At 41.3% G+C, this 22344-nt stretch overlaps 1 protein-coding gene across 2 annotated transcripts in view; it reads left to right on the top strand.

Annotated features, from left to right (window-relative positions):
- Positions 1 to 22344, top strand: part of grik5 (glutamate receptor, ionotropic, kainate 5) — a 78764-nt gene that overhangs the window by 21991 nt on the left and 34429 nt on the right. For both annotated transcript variants that reach the window (XM_061674328.1, XM_061674327.1), the window contains exons 5-10: positions 5015 to 5193; positions 6532 to 6585; positions 10697 to 10855; positions 11829 to 11981; positions 17471 to 17575; positions 22146 to 22253. In XM_061674328.1, coding sequence (XP_061530312.1) covers positions 5015 to 5193; positions 6532 to 6585; positions 10697 to 10855; positions 11829 to 11981; positions 17471 to 17575; positions 22146 to 22253 — 758 coding nt within the window. The remainder of the gene's footprint in view (positions 1 to 5014; positions 5194 to 6531; positions 6586 to 10696; positions 10856 to 11828; positions 11982 to 17470; positions 17576 to 22145; positions 22254 to 22344) is intronic.

The raw sequence follows: 22344 nt of genomic DNA, 5'->3' as shown, positions 1-22344 counted from the left end.
TGTGTGTGTTTGTGTGTATTTGTTGCTCACTTTGCCCAGCATGCATTGGGACACACAGTTTTCTGTGTGTGTGTGTGTGTGTGTGTGTTTGAGCCAGACAACCAAACTTCATCCTGTTGTCATTTGGGTTAGGCTCCAGTTCACTCTAATGAGGATAAGTGCTATAGAAAAGGAATTGAATAAAAATGTGGCATGATGTGTTCGTGGTTAACACTTCTGCCTTGCTGTCAAATGTTCTGGGTTTGATTCGCGGATTGTGTGGTGTTTCAAAGGGTTTTCTCCTGCTCTGCATGTGCCTTGTGGTTGGCTGGTGACCAGTCCAGGGTGAACACTGCCTCTCCCCCCAAGTCAGCTGGGATAGGTTCTAGCTCACCTGCCACCCTAATGAGGACAAGCACTCGAGAAAATGAAAGGATTAAAGATAGGATGGCACAGTGTAAAAAGGTTACAATCGCTGCCTTACGCTCAAATGTTCTGGTTTCAAATTCTGTTTGCCGAAGGTTTTTTTGTTGTTGTTTTTTTGTTTTTTTCGTACCTACCTCCAACATTAGAAAAACATGCGTTTTAAATACATTGAAGACTCAACATCTACCATAGGTCTGAATTTGAATGTGATTGGTTGTTTGTCTATATGCGCCCTGTGATTGGCTGCCAACCAGTCCAGGGTGTCGTCCACCTTTCGACCAAGTTCTACTGGTGTCTTTCATTTTCTTTTGTTTCGTGTGTGTGTGTGTTTTAGTGCTTGTGAGTTTTAATGCATGTGTTTTAGTGTGTGTGTTTTAATGTGTGTGTGTGTTTTAGTTTGTGTGTGTGTGTATTGTAGTGCTTGTGTTGTATTGCATTTGTGTGTATATTTTACTTTGTGTTTTAGTGCATGTGAGTTTTAATGTATGTGTTTAGTGTGCGTTTTAGTTTGTGTGTGTATTGTAGTGCCTGTGTTGTACTGCGTGTGTGTATATAAATTTTACTATGTGCAATTTAGTGCATGTGTGTGTTTTAGTTTGCGTTTTAATCTGTGTTTTAGTTTGTGTGTGTTTTAGTGCCTATGTTGTACTGCGTATGTGTGTATATTTTAATGCGTGCATTTTAGTGTGTGTGTTTTAGTGCCTGTGGGTGTTTTAGTGTGTGTGTGTGTGTGTGTGTGTGTGTGTGTGTGCATGTCAAGCAGACCACTACTTCGTGTTGTTTACATCCACTGCAGTCGCACTTTTAATTCGAGTCGCTTTGCCCGTTTGTTAGGATGACAGCGTCCAATTTATTTTTCCTATCAATGCAGACGGAGACCATTCGTCCGCTCTCACTCTGACAAATGAGAGCAAACGTCTTCACATTAGGACAAAAAGACAGCTGAATTCAAGGTGACTTATTCCGCTGAGCAGCCTGGACAGAGAGACATTCATAGGTCGCAGTTTAGTTGTTGAGTTGCTGTTTTTTGGTACTCCCCACATTTTCCCTTTGATCCGTTTTCCTATTTTCTGTTGCATGGTTATCATTTTTATCCTTCACCATTCCGTATTCAATAGTTATCAAATGTTCCCTCTTTACCATCACTGTTGCCTATTTTCTGTTCTATTTTTATCACATTTTCCTCTTTGCCAGTTCCTGTTCTCTGGTTTTCATCGCATTTTTCCTCTGACAATTTCCTGCTGTGTGGTTATCATCACATTTTCTTTGACACTTCCCGCTCTATGGTTATCATCGCATTTTCCATGTTGCAATTTCCCGTTCTATGTTATCATCACAGTTTCCTTTTCATTATCACTGCTGCCCATTTTGTGTTCTATGGTTATCATCACATTGGAACCGGTGCCATTTTCTTGTCGTATGGTTTTCATCACCCCTTCCCTCCTCCTATTTCATGTTCTATGGGTACCATGACATTTTCCCTCCTGGCCATCACTGATGCCCGTTTTTATATTCTGCGGTTATCCGCGAACGTTGACTCAAGTCTATTTATTCTTGTTTGTTGAAGATGTTCAAATTGAAGATACCTTTTGGATTACCATGACCGGCATGACTAAGAATGTACACATACGTACATTCTGTGGTTATCATCATATTTTTCCTCTTGGCCATCACCAGTGTCCATTTCCCGCTCTATGGTTATCATCTCATTATCCGCCATGACAGTCATTTGAGCTATTGTCCTCTTTTTTAGCGCGCCCGCGGCCGACGGTAAATTAATCCCTGGTCGCTTCGTCAAACGTGAGCGAGAGCTGCGAAGACGTTTTGGGTCATTTCCGACGCATCCTTTTCTCTCGCCGTGGCCGGGTAACAACGCGCTATCGTGAGACTAATTCCATTAAGCAGTCGTCACAGGATGGATGAGGTGGAGGATGGCGTGAGGGCGAGGTGTTTCATGCAAACAACAAAAAAAGGGAAACTAATAGGACGGAGAGGCTAAAAGAGAGCAGAGAAAAATGTGTGACAACCAGGCTGAGGGAAGAGAGGAAGCTGTAAAATGCATTGATTTTCCTCCCCTCCCTGCTCAAACTAATTAAAGTTTTGGCCTGCTTCAGTGATTACCCCTCTGCTTACAGAAGCTTTCTCCCGCTGAAGGGCTCTATCCGCTACCTCTCTATCCCGATGCATGATGACGCGGCCTGCTCGCCTTCCTTTTAGACTCCCTCCCATTTATTTAGATAGCCGGGGGGTGCTTTACATTAGCGTTACAATTAGGCAACGGGAGAGTAGATTTTCCAGTCGAGGCTCACTCCACGCACAGTGTCGAGTGAGTCTTGACTGCCACTGGTTATGCTCATTACCCAAACGAAGAAGTTCCCGTGAAGCGAGAGAGGTAATAAGCTCCAGCGCACGAATTTTGGTCTTTCACCTCCTTTCTTTTACACGACTTTCATTTTACCATTCGGCTTTCAAACATACTAATCACAGTGGCGCTCAGAGGACTGAAAAACAATTATTGAGCTTTGACACAAACAGAGTGAATTGAAGTAGGCCTGAAGTCAAACCTCCTCCAAGATTAAATTTTTTTTTTCTCCCATTGGAAATAGTGGAAATGGGAACTATGGCCAGCATATAACCTTTGTTAACTATACAGGCAATATTCAAGTCAGTGCTTAAAAGACTAAAATTCTCATTTATGCTTGGTTGACTCAAAAGGATTTGTTGAGATACAGTATGTTATAAATATGTAATAAATAAAGTCTGTTGTAGATTCTTTTGCTTTGACTTGCGAGTAAACATTGAGATACAAGCGCCTTAAGGCGGCAGTGAATTCAACTCGACTCCCTTCACAACAAGCAGCGGTTTAGCAGATAGAGAACAAATCATCAAAAAAACAAAAAAACAATTCAACTCCTATTACATTTAGAAAACATTTAACCTCTTCATGGATACCTTCTGTGGCAGCGTGACAAACAAATGCTAAAGAAGAAGCTAAACCCGCTTGTGGAGTTAATCCATTAGATCAGGAGGTGGGCTCAAGTACCACCTTTGATGTTTAATCTGGACAGATGGGCTGGGTCACTCCTGTTTTAATGAAAAATAGTGAGGTTAAGCGGTACAGAAAATGGATGGATATTTCTGCTATTTTTAAAATGTAATTTCTTATTAATTTAATTATAATTTATTAACCAATTATTAAACCACGTTAAATGTGTATCGCTCGTGTCAGGCCTAAACCTGCTATGTCCAAAGTTAATATTTTTTCACAAATCTATACTCTTGGTCAGTCCCCACATGGGTCTGATATTTTTTACCAACTATCAAGCGTTGATGCATCTCCAAAACCATTAACATTTGCTGATACAATGTTAATGGTTTTGGAGATGCAGGGATTCCGCCTGACACCAGTTCTGTTATTATTTACAGTCAAGCAATTAACAAAAAATTGATAGTAAAGCAATTAACAAAATATTTTATAATACGAAAGAGTACAAGTGACTTTTGGCTATACAACATCACAAAAAATATTTTTACATTTTAATTAACCAATTTGGAGGGGGGTAAATTGCTAAATAAATGCAACAAATGTTGTAGGACTCTTGATTTAAAAAAAGGACCCTTGGGAATTAGTTTTGAAAATAGATGGAAATTTTAAGAGTCTCGCAGTAATACAAGTCTCTTGATTTTTATTTTAAAAGTCAAGACTTTTGCAACAGATGTTGCATTAGCCGCTTTTTTCATTCTTCCAAAAAGTTATTAAAATAAAATGTATTTATTCTTTTGTATTTAAAGTAACAATACTATATGCAATAATTGTACAGTGGTACCTTAACTTCCATTTAGAAAATTAGAACTGTATTGTATAAAGACAGAAAACACAGGGCAATATAAAGATATAAACTGGTTTTAAGAAACTAATTACTGTACATACTGTAGATTTTCCTGTGTTGGATGTGTGCCTTTAAGGGGTGAGGCTTAGGAGCTGGAGTCACGTTGTCCACATACTCTGCGTGTGAGCGTTTGGACATGAGTTGTGGCCTACAGCAGCGAGGGTTCTCATTTTGTGTTTGTGTGTCTGACTATTTGTCCTGTTAAAAAAAACAGCTGAAAAAGCATTGGCGACTGTGGCTCTCCTTAACCGCGTGCTCGGGCGTCACAGTACCGCAAGTTCACTAGTAATTGCTCCATTTTTCCAAAGCAAAAAATCAACTCGAAGAACTCGTAAGTCGGGACACTTGTAAGTCAAGGACAACCAACTACTAGCATCCCTGTCGTCGCCATGGCGACCCCAGATCAATCCTGTTGCACGTTGTGACAACAAGCAGCAAAAAAATAAAACGATGATTCGTAGCTCATGGTTTCAAATAAATACTTCAAGAGGAATAAAAGAGTGACTATTCTTCACAGCAGCTCACAAATAAGTTTCTTGAGCCGACAAAAACAATTACTTTTACTCGAAGCATAACTCAGCAGAGGTTTGAACACACATAAACCCTCAGCCCAGTGATATATAACCGTCTGAACAGTCCCTGCGAGGCAGCCACAAGTCTGCGCTGCGCTGATAGAGACATTGATATGCAGCCTGACATGCCATGTCGCTCTGCCTCAGGCCTGCTGAGATTGGAGGAACTGGTGCGCCGCTTCCTCATCTCCCGCGAGACGCTGTCAGTCAGGATGCTGGACGACAACCTGGACCCAACCCCGCTGCTCAAGGAGATCCGCGACGACAAAGTCGCCACCATCATCATCGACGCCAACGCCTCTGTCTCCTACCTCATCCTGAAGAAGGTCAGAGATCACACATATACTGTGCTTTTCAGTGCACGCTTTTGGGCATGCTTGGTTTTGAACTTCAATATACAAACAGGGAAAAAAAACACGCCACATTAAACACATCAGTTGTAACGACACTACACTATTCAAGAGGAGAATAAGGGCTGCTGGAGGAAAGTTGAGATTGCACAGTATGATAGTGCAGTGCCTTTGCTATTTTTTTTAGCCGTGTGTCCTCTGGTTTGGCATTTGCAAATTTGCCCAATTGCTTTTTGTTTGGTTGTTCGCTAAATACTTTTCAAAACCAAAGTATTGCTTTGGCAGCATCTTGCAGCTCGGTGGCAAGGAACTATGTTGAATTTAGTTGAGGAGCTTCATGTAGTGTTTTGCCGCCATCATGTGACATTTTAGTGCCAAGGAACTATGTTAATGTCGGTTGAGGAGCTTCATATGGGGGTTTGCCACCATCTTGCAGCATCTTGGTGCCAAGTAATGATGTTTGAGTGAGTCGAGGAGCTTCATGTTTTGCTTTGTCGCTATCTCGTGGAATTTTAGTGCCAAGGAACGATGTTGAAGTGAGTTGAGGAGCTTCATGTAGTGCTTTGACCCAATCTTGGTGCCAAGGAACTATGTTGAAGTGAATTGAGGAGCTTCATGTAATGCTTTGCTGCTATCTTGAGGCATCATGATGCCAAGGAACTATGTTAACATAAATTGAGGACATTGAATTCGTGCTAATTTCTTCTCTTTTCACTCTCTGTAGGTTTTCACATACTTTTGTGCGTATGGTGTAAGCACGAATGGGATATCATTAAAGCTCTTGTTGGGCTCCATATAGTGAGGAAAGCTAATCTGGTATACACAAAAAAACTGTGGAAATAGCTTTACGTCTCCTTGTGTGTGTGTGTTTCCCCAGTAGGAATGCCAGATTCTAAAGTGAGCTTATTATCCATAGAATAGTCAAACTTTATAATTCCCCGCAAAGTTCCACGGGCTACAGGCTTGCTCCAGTAAGCCGACGGATGTCTCTTTTTACCTTCCCAGGCCCCCCGCGGGGCCCATGTGAGGGACAATAATGACAACGGGACATCCTCGCATGGTCGCACAAAGTTTCTTAGGGGGCATTGTTCGGGATCTCTGTGATGACTCACTCCGGGTGCACGGGAGAGCCGTTTCGCCCTCGGGGGGCCGGATGTTTCCCATGATGTAAAATAATGATTAACGTACACTCCATACTCCTCATATCTCCTGTCGTGTCCCCCAACATCAATTCCTTTTGCCCCAGTCTCCGCTTTCGCCTCTTCTCACCCACCTGTGTCTTTGTTATTGTCTTTTTTCCCATTTGTCTTGCAGGCATCCGAGTTGGGGATGACATCACCATTCTACAAGTACATCCTCACTACCATGGTAAGAGTGCAGCCTTTGTCGCGCTCATGCATCAGTCTATTTTCTATAGCGCCTGTCCTTATGTGGCTCCCTTTTGGGTGAGCTGGAGCCTGTCCCAGCCTAAACCTAACCTTAAAAAAAGGTCGCTTTCCATCATAATCCATTTTTTCTACTATTTTATGCATAACACAGGTCAAAATGAGTCTGTGACATGGTTTAAGCTTGACATCTCAGCGGTTTGTCAATTGAATGTAAAAGGCAATAAACGGCATAAGGCTTTCAAAACAGGTGGGTATGAAATCGCTGACAGTGTGACGCAGTTTTGTCAGTTAATATTCAAGTACTGCGGCACGGTGACCGACTTGTTAGCACATCTGCCTCACAGTTCTGAGGACCCGGGTTCAAATCTGGCCTCGTCTGTGCAGAGTTTGCATGTCCTCCCTGTGCCTGCATGGGTTTTCTCCGGGTACTCTGGTTTCCCCCCACATCCCCAAAACATGCATGATAGGTTAAGAAGAAGAAGAAGAATCATTTATTGTCATGAACGAAGTCTCTAAATTGTCCGTAGGTGTGACCTTGCGAATGGTTGTTTGTTTATATGTGCCCCGTGATTGGCTGACGACCAGTTCAGGGTGTACCCCGCCTCTCGCCCAAAGATAGCTGGGGTAGGCTCCAGCACGCCCGCAACCCTACTGAGGATATTAGAGTACTTGCCCATTTCATGTTTGGTACCCACCCCCTCAACTCACACAACAGGGCATTTCCGAGTTTCAAGCAAATGAGTCTCAGCCGCTGCCAAGTCATACAAATACAGCCTATAAAGTACACACACAGCATGTTTTACAAGAATATTTAACTACAAACATAATGTATGACATAACAATGGATGAAATAGCAAAGCTTGCATTTGTTGTCGCCAGCGAAGATCATCACAGCAGGTTCAATTCAAATGAATGGGAGCGGATGACAAGCATAAACTCAATATATCCCCCTCTCTTGTAATCCCCCCCCGCATCTCCTTTCAGCTCACGTTCCCTATTACTGGGCCAACAATCCAACACTTGGTGAATCGTGCTTCACCATGATCGTAATGGGGGACGGGCGTGTCCCGCTAGCCATCGTGGCATAATGTCACACCATAATGTCACCCACCACGAGGCTGGAATAGGGAGTAGAACTACGAAGAAGGAAAAAAAAAAAAATCTAAGCAACCAGCTGGAGTGACTTGTTTTGCTGGCTAAAATTTAAAAAGAGCCTGTAAGATGAATTCAAAGATTTGTTTGTATATAAATTATACATATTTGAAGGTAATTGCTGAAAGCATGCAAAGACTGAGACCTTTGTAGTACTCAGTTCTGGCGCTATACTGTATGTAGCATTAAACTGTTTCATATCAGTTTTCCTGATTTTTGGGTGTAAAAAAGAATTAAATAAAATGGTGCCACGTGACGTACTTTGGAGTCTGGTATGAGTCGCATCTCCTCCACGATATAGGAACTGGCGCAATTGCAATGTGAAGTTAGCTAGCTACACCCAGAAAAAACATCTTCTCTTCATGAGTGTGTGCACGTCACGCAGAGAAAGCCAAAACAGAGAGTAGGGGGGTAAAATTTAAAAAAAGTCTGACTTGACAGCCAGTGTGTGGAAAGGGACTTCAAGCTGGCATGGCGGCTGTAAAGCCCCTCGTTATTGTGGCTTGGAATTGCCCTGCGATGACCCGGCTGGATACATGGCCACAGCGTTTGAGAGTGGAAAGATTTTGAATCCTCATATTATGTACTCGCTGATTTTTTTTTAAGCATTCAAATTTGGCAGGGTTGTTTGCAACACTCTCTTCCATGATGTGTCAAACTCAAAAGACCTTGATTTTTACTTTACAGAGACTTTAAATTCAAGTGCAATAACTTGATTTTGTTTTCACACCATGGAGTAGCATTCCAATTTCACTACAATCACAAAAAAGGCTATTCTATTCGAACTATGACGCTTTACGAACGTACTAAAGAGAGAAAGTAATGCAAAGCACGCGAAGCGGAAAAGGGTGAGATGCGGAAAAGTGCAGAGGACGGGCGAAGTGATGGTGACGCCTCGCCCCCTTTTTAGCATTTCGATTAATGTGTCACAGCCTTCGCTCCGCTGCCTGTTTTTATTCGTTCCCTCATCCCCCCTCTGTACGTGCCTCACATGCTATTTAGATGTTTACATGCGGGGCTGTGCAAAAGTCAACATTAAGATGCAAAGCTATGATGACAATACGCCATGAAGCCTATAAAGATGAACTTCAAAAGGCAGAGCTGTTACAGATGCTGGTCAACCTCCAGTTTATTCATATTAAGATCTGATCTAAGGTTGATGTCATGAAAATGTATAAGCAATGTTTCAAGTCACATCTTAACCAATATTGTGATTCTGAAGAGTTGGACTGTTCCATTGATGTAACAGCAACTCAAATTGTGAAATTCAATTCCAGGATGCGCGTCTTTATCCAGATCCTCAGCAACTCTTTATGGGGTCGAACCAGTCTTGTATAAAGTACATGAATACGATACTTGGGTAAAAGAACAAGTATTTTGAAAACCTAGCCCATACATATCCCTAACCTTAATCATTAAACGTATCACCTGACACTTAATACTATCTCTAACCCTAAACCGAATCCTGAAACCTGCTGCACAACGAGCGTTACGTCTGAACACGACTGGACTGTCGTGGCATCACAATCTCGGAGCTGTAACAGTCGATCAAAAATGTACATAAGCTTTCACAAAAAAATCAAATAAATAAATAATATGTTTCAGGTACTAAGCTATAACCGAGCTATACAAATACATTCTGTACAGTATATGAATATTGTGTTCGACGATCATCAATCCATCCATCCATTTTCAATACCGCTTGTCCCGTTCATCTTCGCAGAGTGCTGGAGCCTAATTTTATAATAATTCATTCATTCATTTTATTTCGCTTCTCCAGAGTCGGGTCACGGAGGCAGCAGCTTTAGCAGGAAAGCTCAGCGTCAACGGCAGCAATTTACAATAATATTTAACTATATTTATAATTTCATGCGCACCTATGGCTAGAAAGCAAAGCATGGAGAGGCTGTTGCCAGAATGCACGGGTGCAGTCAGTGAAGAGGGTGATCGACAGCCTCTCAGAATACTCACATTCTTTCATTTATTCAGGCCTCTTCCCTCTTATTGTGTCAATCGACTTCTTACTTGACAATCACGCCGTGTTTTTGTGGTTCAACAAAAAGTAATACTACACTGCATCTGGAGCTTCAGAACTTGATACAGTCGCAGTTTTACCACTGGACCGGTAGATTCTCAATTGCTTTGTTTATGGGTGCGAGTCTCCAACTGCAATTTTTTTCACGATGATCCACTTCAATCACATTCGGCCCCTTCGCTTGGTGTGCGACGGACCTTACTGCTAACCCATGAACCTCACAACTAACTAATTCCTTTCCAGTAAACCTTACCTCTAATCCCTAATCACCGAATCCTAACCCCCTAAATGTAACTTCTCAACCTTAACCCCAATCTTGAACCTAACTCCTACCTCTAGCTCTAAACCCAACAGCTACTCCTAAATCCACCCTAATACTAATTTTTACTTTAACACCTTATTTTTAACGAAACAAAAGGGCATTTTCCTGACTAATAGCAGAAAAAAAATTACCAGACATGACCAGATAACTAGCAACCCTTTATTGCTCAGTGACTGTTTTTCTCAATGTCTTTATGTCTCAAAAGTGTTCTCTGTCAATTGACTGTCTGTTGTCGTACTAGAGCGGCTCCAACTACCGGAGACAAATTCCTTGTGTGTTTTTTGGACATACTCGCCAAATAAAGAGCATTCTGATTCTGACTACTCTGAAAAAGGTCATTCCAATAACAAATGTGGTGGTGGTCTAACCTATAACAACACAGTGCTAAGAAAGTGGAGTAAGCTACTGGAGCAGTTGTCTCACTATTGCTACTCTACTCCTCTCCTTGTTGTCAATCCTCTTCAAAGATGAAATGTTGTCAGACCCTCACTTCCTCACCACACTTCACTCTAGACTGTATTTTTCTCCTCTGCTACGACAGCATGCGCTGTCAACACCATCACTTAAACTGTCTTCTCGTAGGACTTCCCACTCATGAGGCTGGATGACATCGTGGATGAGCAGTCGAACGTAGTGGGCTTCTCCATGTTCAACACCACCCATCCCTTCTACCTAGAGTTCATCCGCAGCCTCAACCTGTCATGGAACGAGGGCTGCGACCTGTCCTACCCGGGCCCAGCGGTCAGTGGATTTATACAAAGTTTTTGAAAGGAAAAAAAATGGATTCATGACTAAATTCCAACTTTTGTTACTCTCAGACCTACTTGGGTACCCCTGGACAATTTTGAAAATCAAGGAACGAGCCATTTAACTGACAGATTAATCTCTAATTTCACACACCTTAAACACTGGTTGGTGCACCCCTCACACACCAAGTATTAAAACAAAAATCAATTTGTAACCATAAAAGGCATCTTGTTTGAAAATGAAAAAAGTGAATTCATACTAAATGTCCTACCTTCTACAGATTATCTTTAAAGACAATACAAAGTCCATCTATAATCAACAAAGGCATTTTGTTTAAAGGTGAAAAAAGTGTATTTCCACTAAGTTGCATAAAAATATAGATTCGTGCTAAATTCAACATTTTCACATCGCTGAACTATCACACATGCTTGGGAATCCCTGATCAATTTGCCAAATCAAGGAATTAGCCCTTTAACTCACAGATAGACCAGTCTTTCCCAACATTTTCAAGCCATACATCGTCGACAGAGTTGGTGCACCCCTAACACACCTTTAAAAACTTTTCAAAAGTTGATTTTTACACATTAACACCACCCCACCTGCCCCAAAGTGTTATCTTGCTCGTTCTTCCCTGGTTTATTTGGAACAGAAGCCAGGCAAAAAAAGCCTTTTACTAACAGATAGACCTGCCATTACTGAACCTTGCCAGGATGGCACCCTTTTCAACATTCTGACAGAGTTGGCACACCCCCTCTCCGTAGCACACACCCGGAAAAACAATAAAAACAAACCCAATATTAACCATTAAGGTCATTGCGTTTCACGATGATGCAAACATGCAACGTAACGCCTTGTATGTAATGGCCATCTGTATTGCCCCCATCCATCCTTTTCCTCCCCATGCTCCAATTCCCCTCCCCCTTTTTTCCCTTTTCCCTTTCCCGTACTCCCACTCTTGCTTCTGCAGCTGTCGTCAGCGCTGATGTTTGATGCGGTGCACGTGGTGGTGGGGGCGGTGAGGGAACTGAACCGCAGTCAAGAAATTGGAGTGAAGCCGCTCAGCTGCACCTCGCCTCAGATATGGCAACATGGGACCAGTCTTATGAACTACCTGCGCATGGTACGCTCACCGGTGTGCTGTGCGAACAAGCATTCTCATACTATACACGTCGAAGTTGGTTCATGTGGATCACACCAAAGAGCATGTTCTCCTGGGAATTTACCAGTAGAAGAATTTGATATGAAAATCAGTGCATTGTTCATCATAGAACTTAAAAATAATCTTTGGGGTATCAGCAGCATAACATCGTCATTGTCGTCATTGTAAATGAGAACTCGTTCTCAACTGACCTACCTGGATAAACAAAGGTTAAAAAAAAATGGGGGGGAAAAAAACACATGACCCATCCAATTTCTGAGGAATTGTTTTGTACTTGACACTTTTAGTCACAGTGACCAAAGTGAATTGACCCAAGTTGGTTTGTTTTAGTGTTAACAAAATGGGCCCATCAGTCTATTTCACTGGTTTCTGACTTTTCCTAAAATGACCCTATCCTAACACAGCTCACTTCATCCCAACCTTTCCCAAAATGACCCCAACTGTCGTTCCCCCATCCTTTCGCAAAATGACCCCGTTTCATTGGTCCTTAACCTTAACAAAATGTAACCATCTGTCTATTTCAGTGGTTCACAATCGTTCTCAAAAGTACCTAATCTGTCTTTTTTACTGCACCCACATTTTTCCCAAAATCACTTGTCTGTCCGTTCCCAACCTTTTCCAAAATGACCCCCATCTGTCTGTTTCATTGGTTCCTAACCTTACCAAAATAACCCTGTCTGCCTGTTTTAGTGGTTCCCAACCTTTCCCAAATGACCCCGTCTGCCTCTTTCAGTGGTTCACAACCTTTCCTAAAATGGCCCAATCTGTTCAATTCACTACGTCTCAACCTTTCCCAATATCGCACTGTCTGTCTGTTTCATTGTTTTTCAACCCGTCCCCAAATGAGCCTGTCTGAATACTTGACTGGTTCCCAACGTAGCTAAATTGACCCTGTGTGTCTTATTTCAGTGGTTCCTAAACTTTCCCAAAAGGACGTTGTGTGTCTATTTCATTGGTTTTCAACCCTTCCCGAAAATCACCTGGTCTATTTTAGTAGTTCCCAGCCTTATCTAAAATGACACCATCTGTCTATTTCAATTGTTCCCAACCTTGCCCAAAATGACCTTGTCTGCATATTTAATTCGTTTTCAACCCTTACCAGCATTACCCTGTCAGTCTATTCAAGTGGTTCTTCACGTTTCCCAAAATGTTTATTTCACTGGTTCCCAACCTTTCTCATGCATCGCACCCCCAGAAAAAAACTCTCGTCTCACATTACCTGTAAAATTTTATTTCAAGATGATAAACAATTTTATCAAAAAAAGAAGAGTTGTGATAATAATGATTGAATAAAACGTTCATAGCAGGCTAAAATACTGTTGCTAACCAAAAAAGCAGCACGTAAACAGTCTCTCAAACAAATTACAATGTGGAATCTCACTACATGTTTTGGATGAGTAGCATTCTAGTGGACTCAGATAGGTGGTCGCTTCACAATGTGTGTGTCCCGTGGTAATGTTAATGTAAAAATATGTATTTTATGTGGTTGTTTTTGTTTTTTTGGAGATAGGGCAAAAGCATTTCGTACACAGCTGATCTGCCACATTTGTGTAGAGTGTTCAAGTTGGAAAATAGTAACGCATTGCCTTACTTTTTTGTACTTTTTACACTAAATCCTGGTGAGCACGTGTTGCATGCTGTCATGATTAGGATGATTTGTGACCACTTGTCTCTTACTGGCTGATTAATGAGAATGAATGGCAGCTTCATTATCACCTTCATCTCACGTTGCATGTGGCCTCGGCCTCGTGTGTGCTTGTGTGTGTGTGTGTGTGTGTGTGCGTGCGTGCGTGCGTATGTGTGTGTGTGTGTGTGTGTGTGTGTGTGTGAGATCGGCGCCGTGCTGCCAAAGCATCCGGGGTGCCATCCCTCATTGCCTCCTCCCCACCGGCCAGACATCTGTCCGTGTTAGTCAACATCACGGTGAGCTCCATCTTCGACGTTCCTCATACAATTACTGTACATTGGAGTTCATACACAGGAGGTGCACCGCTCTATCTAATCTCGCAGTCTCTCCTCGTTGATTTGAAGCTGCCGATCCATGCCTATTCCCCTCTCCCTCTGTTCACTCTTTCTTTTTCACTCTCAAAGGACGGGACAAAATATCGATACTCCATCATGATAATTCTTCCCTTGATAAGCTATTGATGTACTGGAGCCAAATATTGATTCTTGTATTAAGATGGCATTACAAACACATTGCCTTGTTTACCCGAGTGAATTCAACACTGATTGTCAGGGTGATGTCTGCATTTGCAGCCATTTATGGTGTTTTTCCTGTATGGAGAAAGTAAGAAATCATACCAGGAAATAAAAAAATATATAAATTTTTCACATACAGTATAACAACTGAAATACAATTGTAGCTATCTAGCCAACACAGCAACCTGTTGTAGATCAAGTCAAGTCACATTTGACCTTGTTACATTTCATTTGTGCGGGGGCAAGGAGTGCATAAACCATGTAAAATTATTTACATTTCTAATTTACCTCAATTTAATCAATTAAATTTCTCTTTATTTTGTATGTTTAATATTTTAGTTTATATTAATAAAAAAATCACTTTTTTTAAATTCCAATTTTAATTCATTTATATTGGTTTTCTTTACTTTTTTGTTTTATTTATTGAATTTCCTTTGATTTTTAAGAGCACTTATGTATATATTCTGTACAAAAAGTTCTCGCATACGGTGGTCAATGAACAAGCAAACCAAAAATACCAGTAATCTTGCAGTAACATTACTGTCCTGAATTAAATGAAAGTCAAGAGGAAAGAAATTTGAAAAACCTAATATATGTTAATAGGCGGAATTTGGGGCCTACAATCATTTCTACTATGCTGGTCAATGAAAAATATTTGACAAAAAATTACAAATGACGTATTAACTTTCATTTTGTACAAACATTGCTGCTCTTTATTAGACATAAATCACAAAGAATAAAATGCAGGATTACTCAAAGGTTTTTTTTTTTCTGGTCACATCACAAAGTTAGCCATATTTTGCTCAGAAGAATTCCGGGAGTACAACCATCGGTCTATACATATATAAACAAACCCAAACACACACACACACACACACACACACACACACACACACACAGTGGGTACGGACAGTATTCAGACACCCTTAAAACTTTCACTCTTTGTTGCATTGCAGCCATTTGCTAAAATCATTTAAGTTCATTTTTTTCCTCATTAATGTACACACAGCACCCCATATTGACAGAAACAAATGTAATTTTTGAAATTCTTCCAGATTTATTAAAAAAGAAAAACTGAAATATCACACAGCCATAAGTTCATCCTTAAAATGGTTCTACACCTTCATTGGAGTCCACCTGTGTTTGATTATTCTGATTGGACTTGATTAGGAATGCCACACACCTGTCTACGTAAGACTTTACAGCTCATAGTGGATGTCAGAGAAAATGAGAATCATGAAGTCAAAGGAACTGCCTCAAGAGCTCAGAGACAAAATTGTGGCAAGGCAAAGATCTGGCCAAGCTTACAAAAAAAATTCTGCCACACTTAAGGTTCCTAAGAGCACATTGGCCTCCATAATCCTTAAATGGAAGACATTTTGGACGACCAGAATCCTTCCTTAGAGCTGGCCGTCCGGCCAAGCTGAGCAATCGAGGGAGAAGAGCCTTGGTGAGAGAGGTAAAGAAGAACCCAAAGATCACTGTGGCTGAGCTCCAGAGATGCAGTCGGGAGATTGGAGAAAGTTCTAGAAAGTCAACCATCACTGCAGCCCTCCACCAGTCGGGGCTTTATGGCAGAATGCCCCGACGGAAGCCTCTCCTCAGTCCAAGCCCGCGTGGAGTTTGCTAAAAAAAAAACCTCTGAAGGACTCCAAGATAGTGAGAAATAAGAGTCTCTGGTCTGATGAGACAAAGGTAGAACTTTTTGGCCTTAATTCTAAGTGGTACTGAGCGGTAATGTGAGGTGAAAACCAGGCACTGCTCATCACCTGTCCAATACAGTCCCAACAGTGAAGCATGGTGGTGGCAGCATCATGCTGTGGGGGTGTTTTTCAGCTGCAGGGACAGGACAACTGGTTGCAATCAAAGGAAGGATGAATGCGGCCAAGTACAGGGATATCCTGCACAAAAACCTTCTCCAGACCTCAGACTGGGCCGAAGGTTCACCTTCCAACAAGACAATGACCCTAAGCACACAGCTAAAATAACGAAGGAGTGCCTTCAGAACAACTCCATGACTGTTCTTGAATAGCCCAGCCAGACCACTGACTTAAGCCCAATTGAGCATCTCTGGAGAGACCTGAAAATGGCTGTCCACCACCGTTCACCATCCAACCTGACAGAACTGGAGAGGATATGCAAGGAGGAATAGCAGGGGATCCCCAAATCCAGGTGTGTAAATCTTGTTGCATCATTCATAAAAAGACTCATGGCTGTATTAGCTCAAAAGGGTGATTCTACTAAATACTGAGTCTGAGTACTTATGGCTATGTGATATTTCAGTTTTTCTTTCGTAAATCTGCAAAAATTTCAACAATTCAATGTTTTCTGTCAATATGGGGTGCTGTGTGTACATTAATGTGAAAGAATTATAGTTATCATGTTTAAAGCATGTTCATATTTTGTAGAAATTCGCCCACGCAGATGTGTGGACGAGACAAGGAAGCTGTCCGGTTCACCCTTATTTAACCTGTCTGGTTCACACTTCCTCAGAAAAGATGTGTAACTATGCTGACTGCTATAGAAAAGGAAACGATCTAAGCATTTTCCCGGTGCACCTGCGCATTTCGGTAAAGTTCCGCTGTGTTGCATGCTGCTTTGCTTGAAATAAATAGCGGGCGAGGGCAGCACTTCTTTGTCAGTCTTGGTGAGCACACTCAGCCAGTGAGTTGCTCTGCTGTCCCTCGCGAGCAGAAAAGACAATCTTGGTTGGTGTGAGTTCATTTCGATACCGTCCTCGGGCTTGTCTCAGTTGTTTTGAAGAAACTTCTCTGACAATTAATGAAGAAGAACAAAATAACTTAAATGAGTTTAGCAAATGGCTGCAATATAACTAAGAGTGAAAAATTTAAGCGGGTCTGAATACTTTCCGTACCCACTGTATATGTATGTATTAAATATAAATTCAAAGGAAATTAAAGAATTGCTCAAAACAGTTTTTCCTGGTTGCATTAGCTGTTTAGCCACTTGCTTAACTTGCTAGGCAGAATTTGAAGAGTGCAATCATTCATGCTACATTGATACATGAAACAATAACGGGGGGAAATGTTGTTCAGTAGCTGCGGCCTCCCATCTTTGATTTCCATTCATTTTGCAATAAAATCACTGCTCTGTATTAAATATAAAATTGAAAAAGAGAGGAAAACAACACCCTATTCCCATAATGCAGCGTCTTCACTGGCTGAATAAATGACTACATTATCTTGGTTTTCGTTTCATTCGTTACATCATGGGCTTGTCTCTGCCAGGTGGAGTACGACGGCCTAACGGGGCACGTGGAGTTCAACAGCAAAGGTCAGAGGACCAACTACACCCTGCGGATCCTGGAGAAACACAGAGGAGGCCACAAAGAGGTCAGCAGTCGGCTGCTTTTTTTGTCAGGTCACTGTGCCCCGCTGGGTTTTTGGAGGGATTTGCAGATTAATTGTGTACATTACAAAATTATGCGGGAGTTGCTTTATGTAGATTTTATGGAAAGATGAATTCAGCTGGTAAACATGTAGACTTAAAATACATGTAGAAAAAGTAAATGAACTGGTAATATATCTCAATGTACTCTCGAAGAAATAACCTTAAATAATTTGTCCCAGGCTCTTTTGAAAAAAGTTTCACCCCAAAAAAAAAAGCGACAAAAGGCCAAAGAAAAAGGCCTTGGTATGATCGTTTAGCCAATTAGCAAACCCTTTGCTGTATAATCCACAAAATGTCACTGTCAGCTGTGCGCTTTCAGTTAACTTTGCTGCTAGTTAGCGCACAGGTCAAGTAAGCAACACTGAGCTGGCATAACAACAGCATAATGAAACATTAACATTTCAGCTATATCAGTGTGGCAGTTATGAGGTGTGGCAATAAACAAAATCACGCTCATGACTAAATGTCAATTTAGCTAACAGCTAACATGGCTTTGTGAGACTCTTGTGTGTCTGAGGACACCAGGCCAACCTACCATATATAGGGATTGTGTGCTTTGCTGCCATGTAACGCCCACAACACACAATGACAAAAACTCTTTTGAACATTTTTTTTTAATTTAGCATCGCCCTCTTTCTAGTAAATCCAGTGTTCAGTGGTGCCTTGAAACACGAGTTTAATTTGTCTCGTGCCCGTGCTCGTGATTCAAAACACTCATATCTTAAATTATCTTTCCCCATTATAGTCACTGGAAATGCCATTAATCCACTCCTGCCCACCCCCCCCCAAAAAAAAATAAGATAATGAAAGAAATACAGTACTCTACACACTAAAATGTAAAGAAATGAAACCTGTTTTTGCTTCCTTTTTTCAATTCAATGGACATTGTCCTGCTTTTTCTGGTTTGTGCGCCTTGGCCAACTGGGTGCAGTATAATACAGACATACGGATATACATGGAGCCATCTCAGCTCCTCAGGAATCCACCGTATTATTTGTTCCTTGCAGAGGTTGAAGAATAGATGCCTCAGAGTATTGTTATATTATCGGTCTATATGTGTTCACCATTTGTGTTCAAATATTCCTTCCTTTAACGTTATAACAGTGCGACACCAAGGATAATAATTAGCCCATCTATGGTGTTTCCCATTTTAAGGCAAAGTTATGTGGTTGTTTGAAATACAAAATGTCCAATTGTGTTTGTATTGTTTAGTTTGACTGTAAAATTTAACTGGGAGTGAATAAACAGCTTGAAGCTTCTTTTTGAAGAATTGTTCACTTTCTGCCAAACTGCTGCCTGTTGTGAAGTGAGTTGAGTTTAATTTACTGCCACCATGCAGCGCTTGAATCTCTGATTTTTGCTCGTAAGTCAAAGCAAGAAAAACTCATACCTAAAAAAAAAAATCACAAGTTTGGTCACTCATATCTTAAGACACCTCTGTAATTTGTTAACAGTCAAACAAAATCTGAAGGACACTTCCAAATAGCCATAATGACCCTAAAATACCAAAATGTCAGAATTCCCGAGTCTGTTCGGTCATGGCTTCTTGAGACTTTTCTACTCGTGATAGTCTCCTAAATGTCATGTTAGTAAGTGAAACTGGCTTCAGGGCTAGAGTTTTCCAAAATTTTGCATGCGGCTCCTACCAGACAAAAATATCTACCAGGATGATCGCGCCTGTAAAAATTGCCGATATATTTGGACGAAGAATAATAACGGCGAGTAAAAGAAGCAATTTTAGGTTTCCCTTTGAACCAGCTCACTTCTGTCAGGACAAAGGGCCATTGCAAAGACTATTTTGTTACATCGAGGGGATTTTTATCATGAAACTCTTTTGTAACAAATCCCTGCAGTTTCTTCATTTCACTAATGACTTCAGGGAGCTGAGGATGAGCTTGAGGTGCATTCAGGGCTGGGTAATAAATCAGATTAATCATTATCATCCCCTCTCCTACTTGTGTTAATGTTTATTTTTGAATTTTGTGTGTGTGTGTGTGTGTGTTTTCTTTATGGATAATCCCCACGACCTTCAGTGAAAGATTCATTTTTTTTTTATGCTTGATATGCTGGTCAGGAGCCAAAAATGTATTTGTCAAGGCACTGTGCAGCGAACTGACCAGCCGTGTCCTTTCAAAGGCGGGATTAAATGAACCCGTAGCGCACACGCGGGTGCGCGGCTCATTGACTGGATGAGGCCACTCTCTCTCCCCGTCGATAGAGCCGCTCATTTACAAGGCGCCCCCGCGTTTAGCGCCAAATGCCAGCCGATAAAAACCGTGCTGTTCTTTAATTCGGCGTCTCACTTGTTATAATTAACGTTTAAGCTCAGCGCCGGGATAAAATGTCAGAGTGGGATGGAGAAAAGGAAAAAATTAATTTTTTTTCCCTTTTTTTTTTTTTTTTTGCACGACCATTTGATATATTGCAAAACGAAACAGGTTTGTCCGCCGCCGTTGTGCCGCTGTAAAGCCTGTTAGATCGTAATGGCACACTTATGTACTTAAGTGACTTTAGTGTCACATAAAAGTGAAATATGAAGAAAGACGCTAGTGAAGAAAAATAGATTCCCACCCACGAATTGATTTGTTTATAATGAAACAATGTGGCGCATGCTTGGCGGAGATCCCCATTGGGGTCAATTAAGGCAACGCGTGTGTACTGTGTATGACGGCTAATAAAGTGGTTAGCAAAGCACAGAAATACCAAGCATTGCCAAGGTCCTCTGTTTAAAAGCCCAACAGAGTTGTGTGCGACTACAAATGACGTTTAACATTCTACAAGATTTACACCATAGTTGACCTTTTGTCACAAATCATGCCCACGAAATGCAGACTGTTACCTTGTTTACAAAAATGCTGTTGTTATGCATCGTACAATGGTGGAACGTCAGGGCCAACAAGGCCTTCTCTGCTGGCTCCAAACACTATCAGAAACACTGGCCTACATTCATAACCTAAATTTTAATATTGGTTAAATTAAAATGGTATTAATTTATTGCAAACAGTCTATTTTCTTTTTGGAGCCCTTCTATAGGCTGCAGTGCTTCCGTATGTTAGATTTTTGTCGAATCAGATTTAACCTTCTGTGTGTTGCCAATCATACTAATCTGCCCAGGCCTTCAGAATCAGTAGTGCTGCCTGATGTAATTGACACTATATCAGCAATGGGACTGTTTCTTTAATCAGATTTCAAATTTGTCCTCACGGGGCCAGCAAACTGGCTCTCAATGATGTCAGCTTTTTTATGTCCTCTGATTGGCTGATCAGAGTCAACTTGTTACAGCCAATTTTGACTAGCAAAATGTGTCTGTACTGATCTGTACAAATTAATACATTTAATAATCAGCACATCTTATAAGTATCCATCCATCCATCCATTGTCAACACCGCTTATCCTGGTTAGGGTCGCGGGGCGCTGGAGCCTAACCCAGCTGACTTCGGCCGAAAGGCGGACTACACCCTGAACTGGTCGCCAGTCAGTCGCAGGGCACATATAGACACGGACAACCATTCGCACTCACATTCACACCGTCACTGAGTGGGAACTGATCCCACGCTGCCCGCACCAAAGTCAGGCGAGTGCACCACTACACCATCGGTGACATCTTATAAGTATTATATTTTATAATAGTATTTTATTTAAATGTGTGTTTTTCGATGTTATTAGATAAATACTGAATCTGAACTGCTCCAGATGTTGTTTGTTACATAGTTTTATGCTGGTCAATAGCGTTTTTGTCCACTTTGATGGTTTCTATAATTGCGACGTACAGACTTTGAAATGTACAACCCCAATTCCAATGAAGTTGGGACGTTGTGTTAAACATAAATAAAAACAGAATACAATGATTTGCAAATCATGTTCGACCTATATTTAATTGAATACACTACAAAGACAATATATTTAATGTTCAAACTGATAAACTTTATTTTTTTTAGCGAATAATCATTAACTGAATTTTATGGCTGCAACACGTTCCAAAAAATCTGGGACAGGGTCATGTTTACCACTGTGTTACGTCACCTTTTCTTTTAACAACATTCAATAAACGTTTGGGAACTGAGGACACTAATTGTTGAAGCTTTGTAGGTGGAATTCTTTCCCATTCTTGCTTGATGTACAGCTTCAGCTGTTCAACAGTCCGGGGTCTCCGTTGTCGTATTTTACGCTTCATAATGCGCCACATATTTTCAAGTACAGTACAGTAACTCACTATTTGTACTATTCACAACACTGCAATTTTTGGATAGGCCTATTTCCAAAATGTTAGTGTTCCAAGAGCACCAGGCAGCTTTACAGTAACAATGCTGCACCTTAATTATCATTATCCTCTGTCTGCGATCTATTTGTGTTTGCGCCCCTCTATTTGTTTTGCATTCTTTGTGTCACATTGGGACGGTGGATGTAACCTTCTAAAATTGGATCATATTTCTCCCGGGGTAGCATTGTGTTTGTTACGGAAGCTTACGGACATTTTCTCCTCCCCCCCCACCCCCCATCTCCTCTGATTAGATTGGGATCTGGTACTCCAACAACACCTTGGCGATGAACTCCACCAGCCTGGATATTAATGTGTCGGAGACGCTTGCCAACAAGACCCTCATTGTCACCACCATTCTGGTAATGTCACACCTTCCTTCGGGGGCAGCAGCACAATGGAGGTCACAGTATGTGCATGCGTGTGTGCGTGTGTGTCTTTTGGGTCCTGCTT

Source organism: Phycodurus eques, chromosome 4, assembly GCF_024500275.1.
Source record: "Phycodurus eques isolate BA_2022a chromosome 4, UOR_Pequ_1.1, whole genome shotgun sequence".
In the NCBI taxonomy this organism is placed as follows: Eukaryota; Metazoa; Chordata; class Actinopteri; order Syngnathiformes; family Syngnathidae; genus Phycodurus; species Phycodurus eques.
The sequence above is the reverse complement of the archived record's forward strand: the minus strand, read 5'-3'. Positions and strand labels throughout refer to the sequence as shown.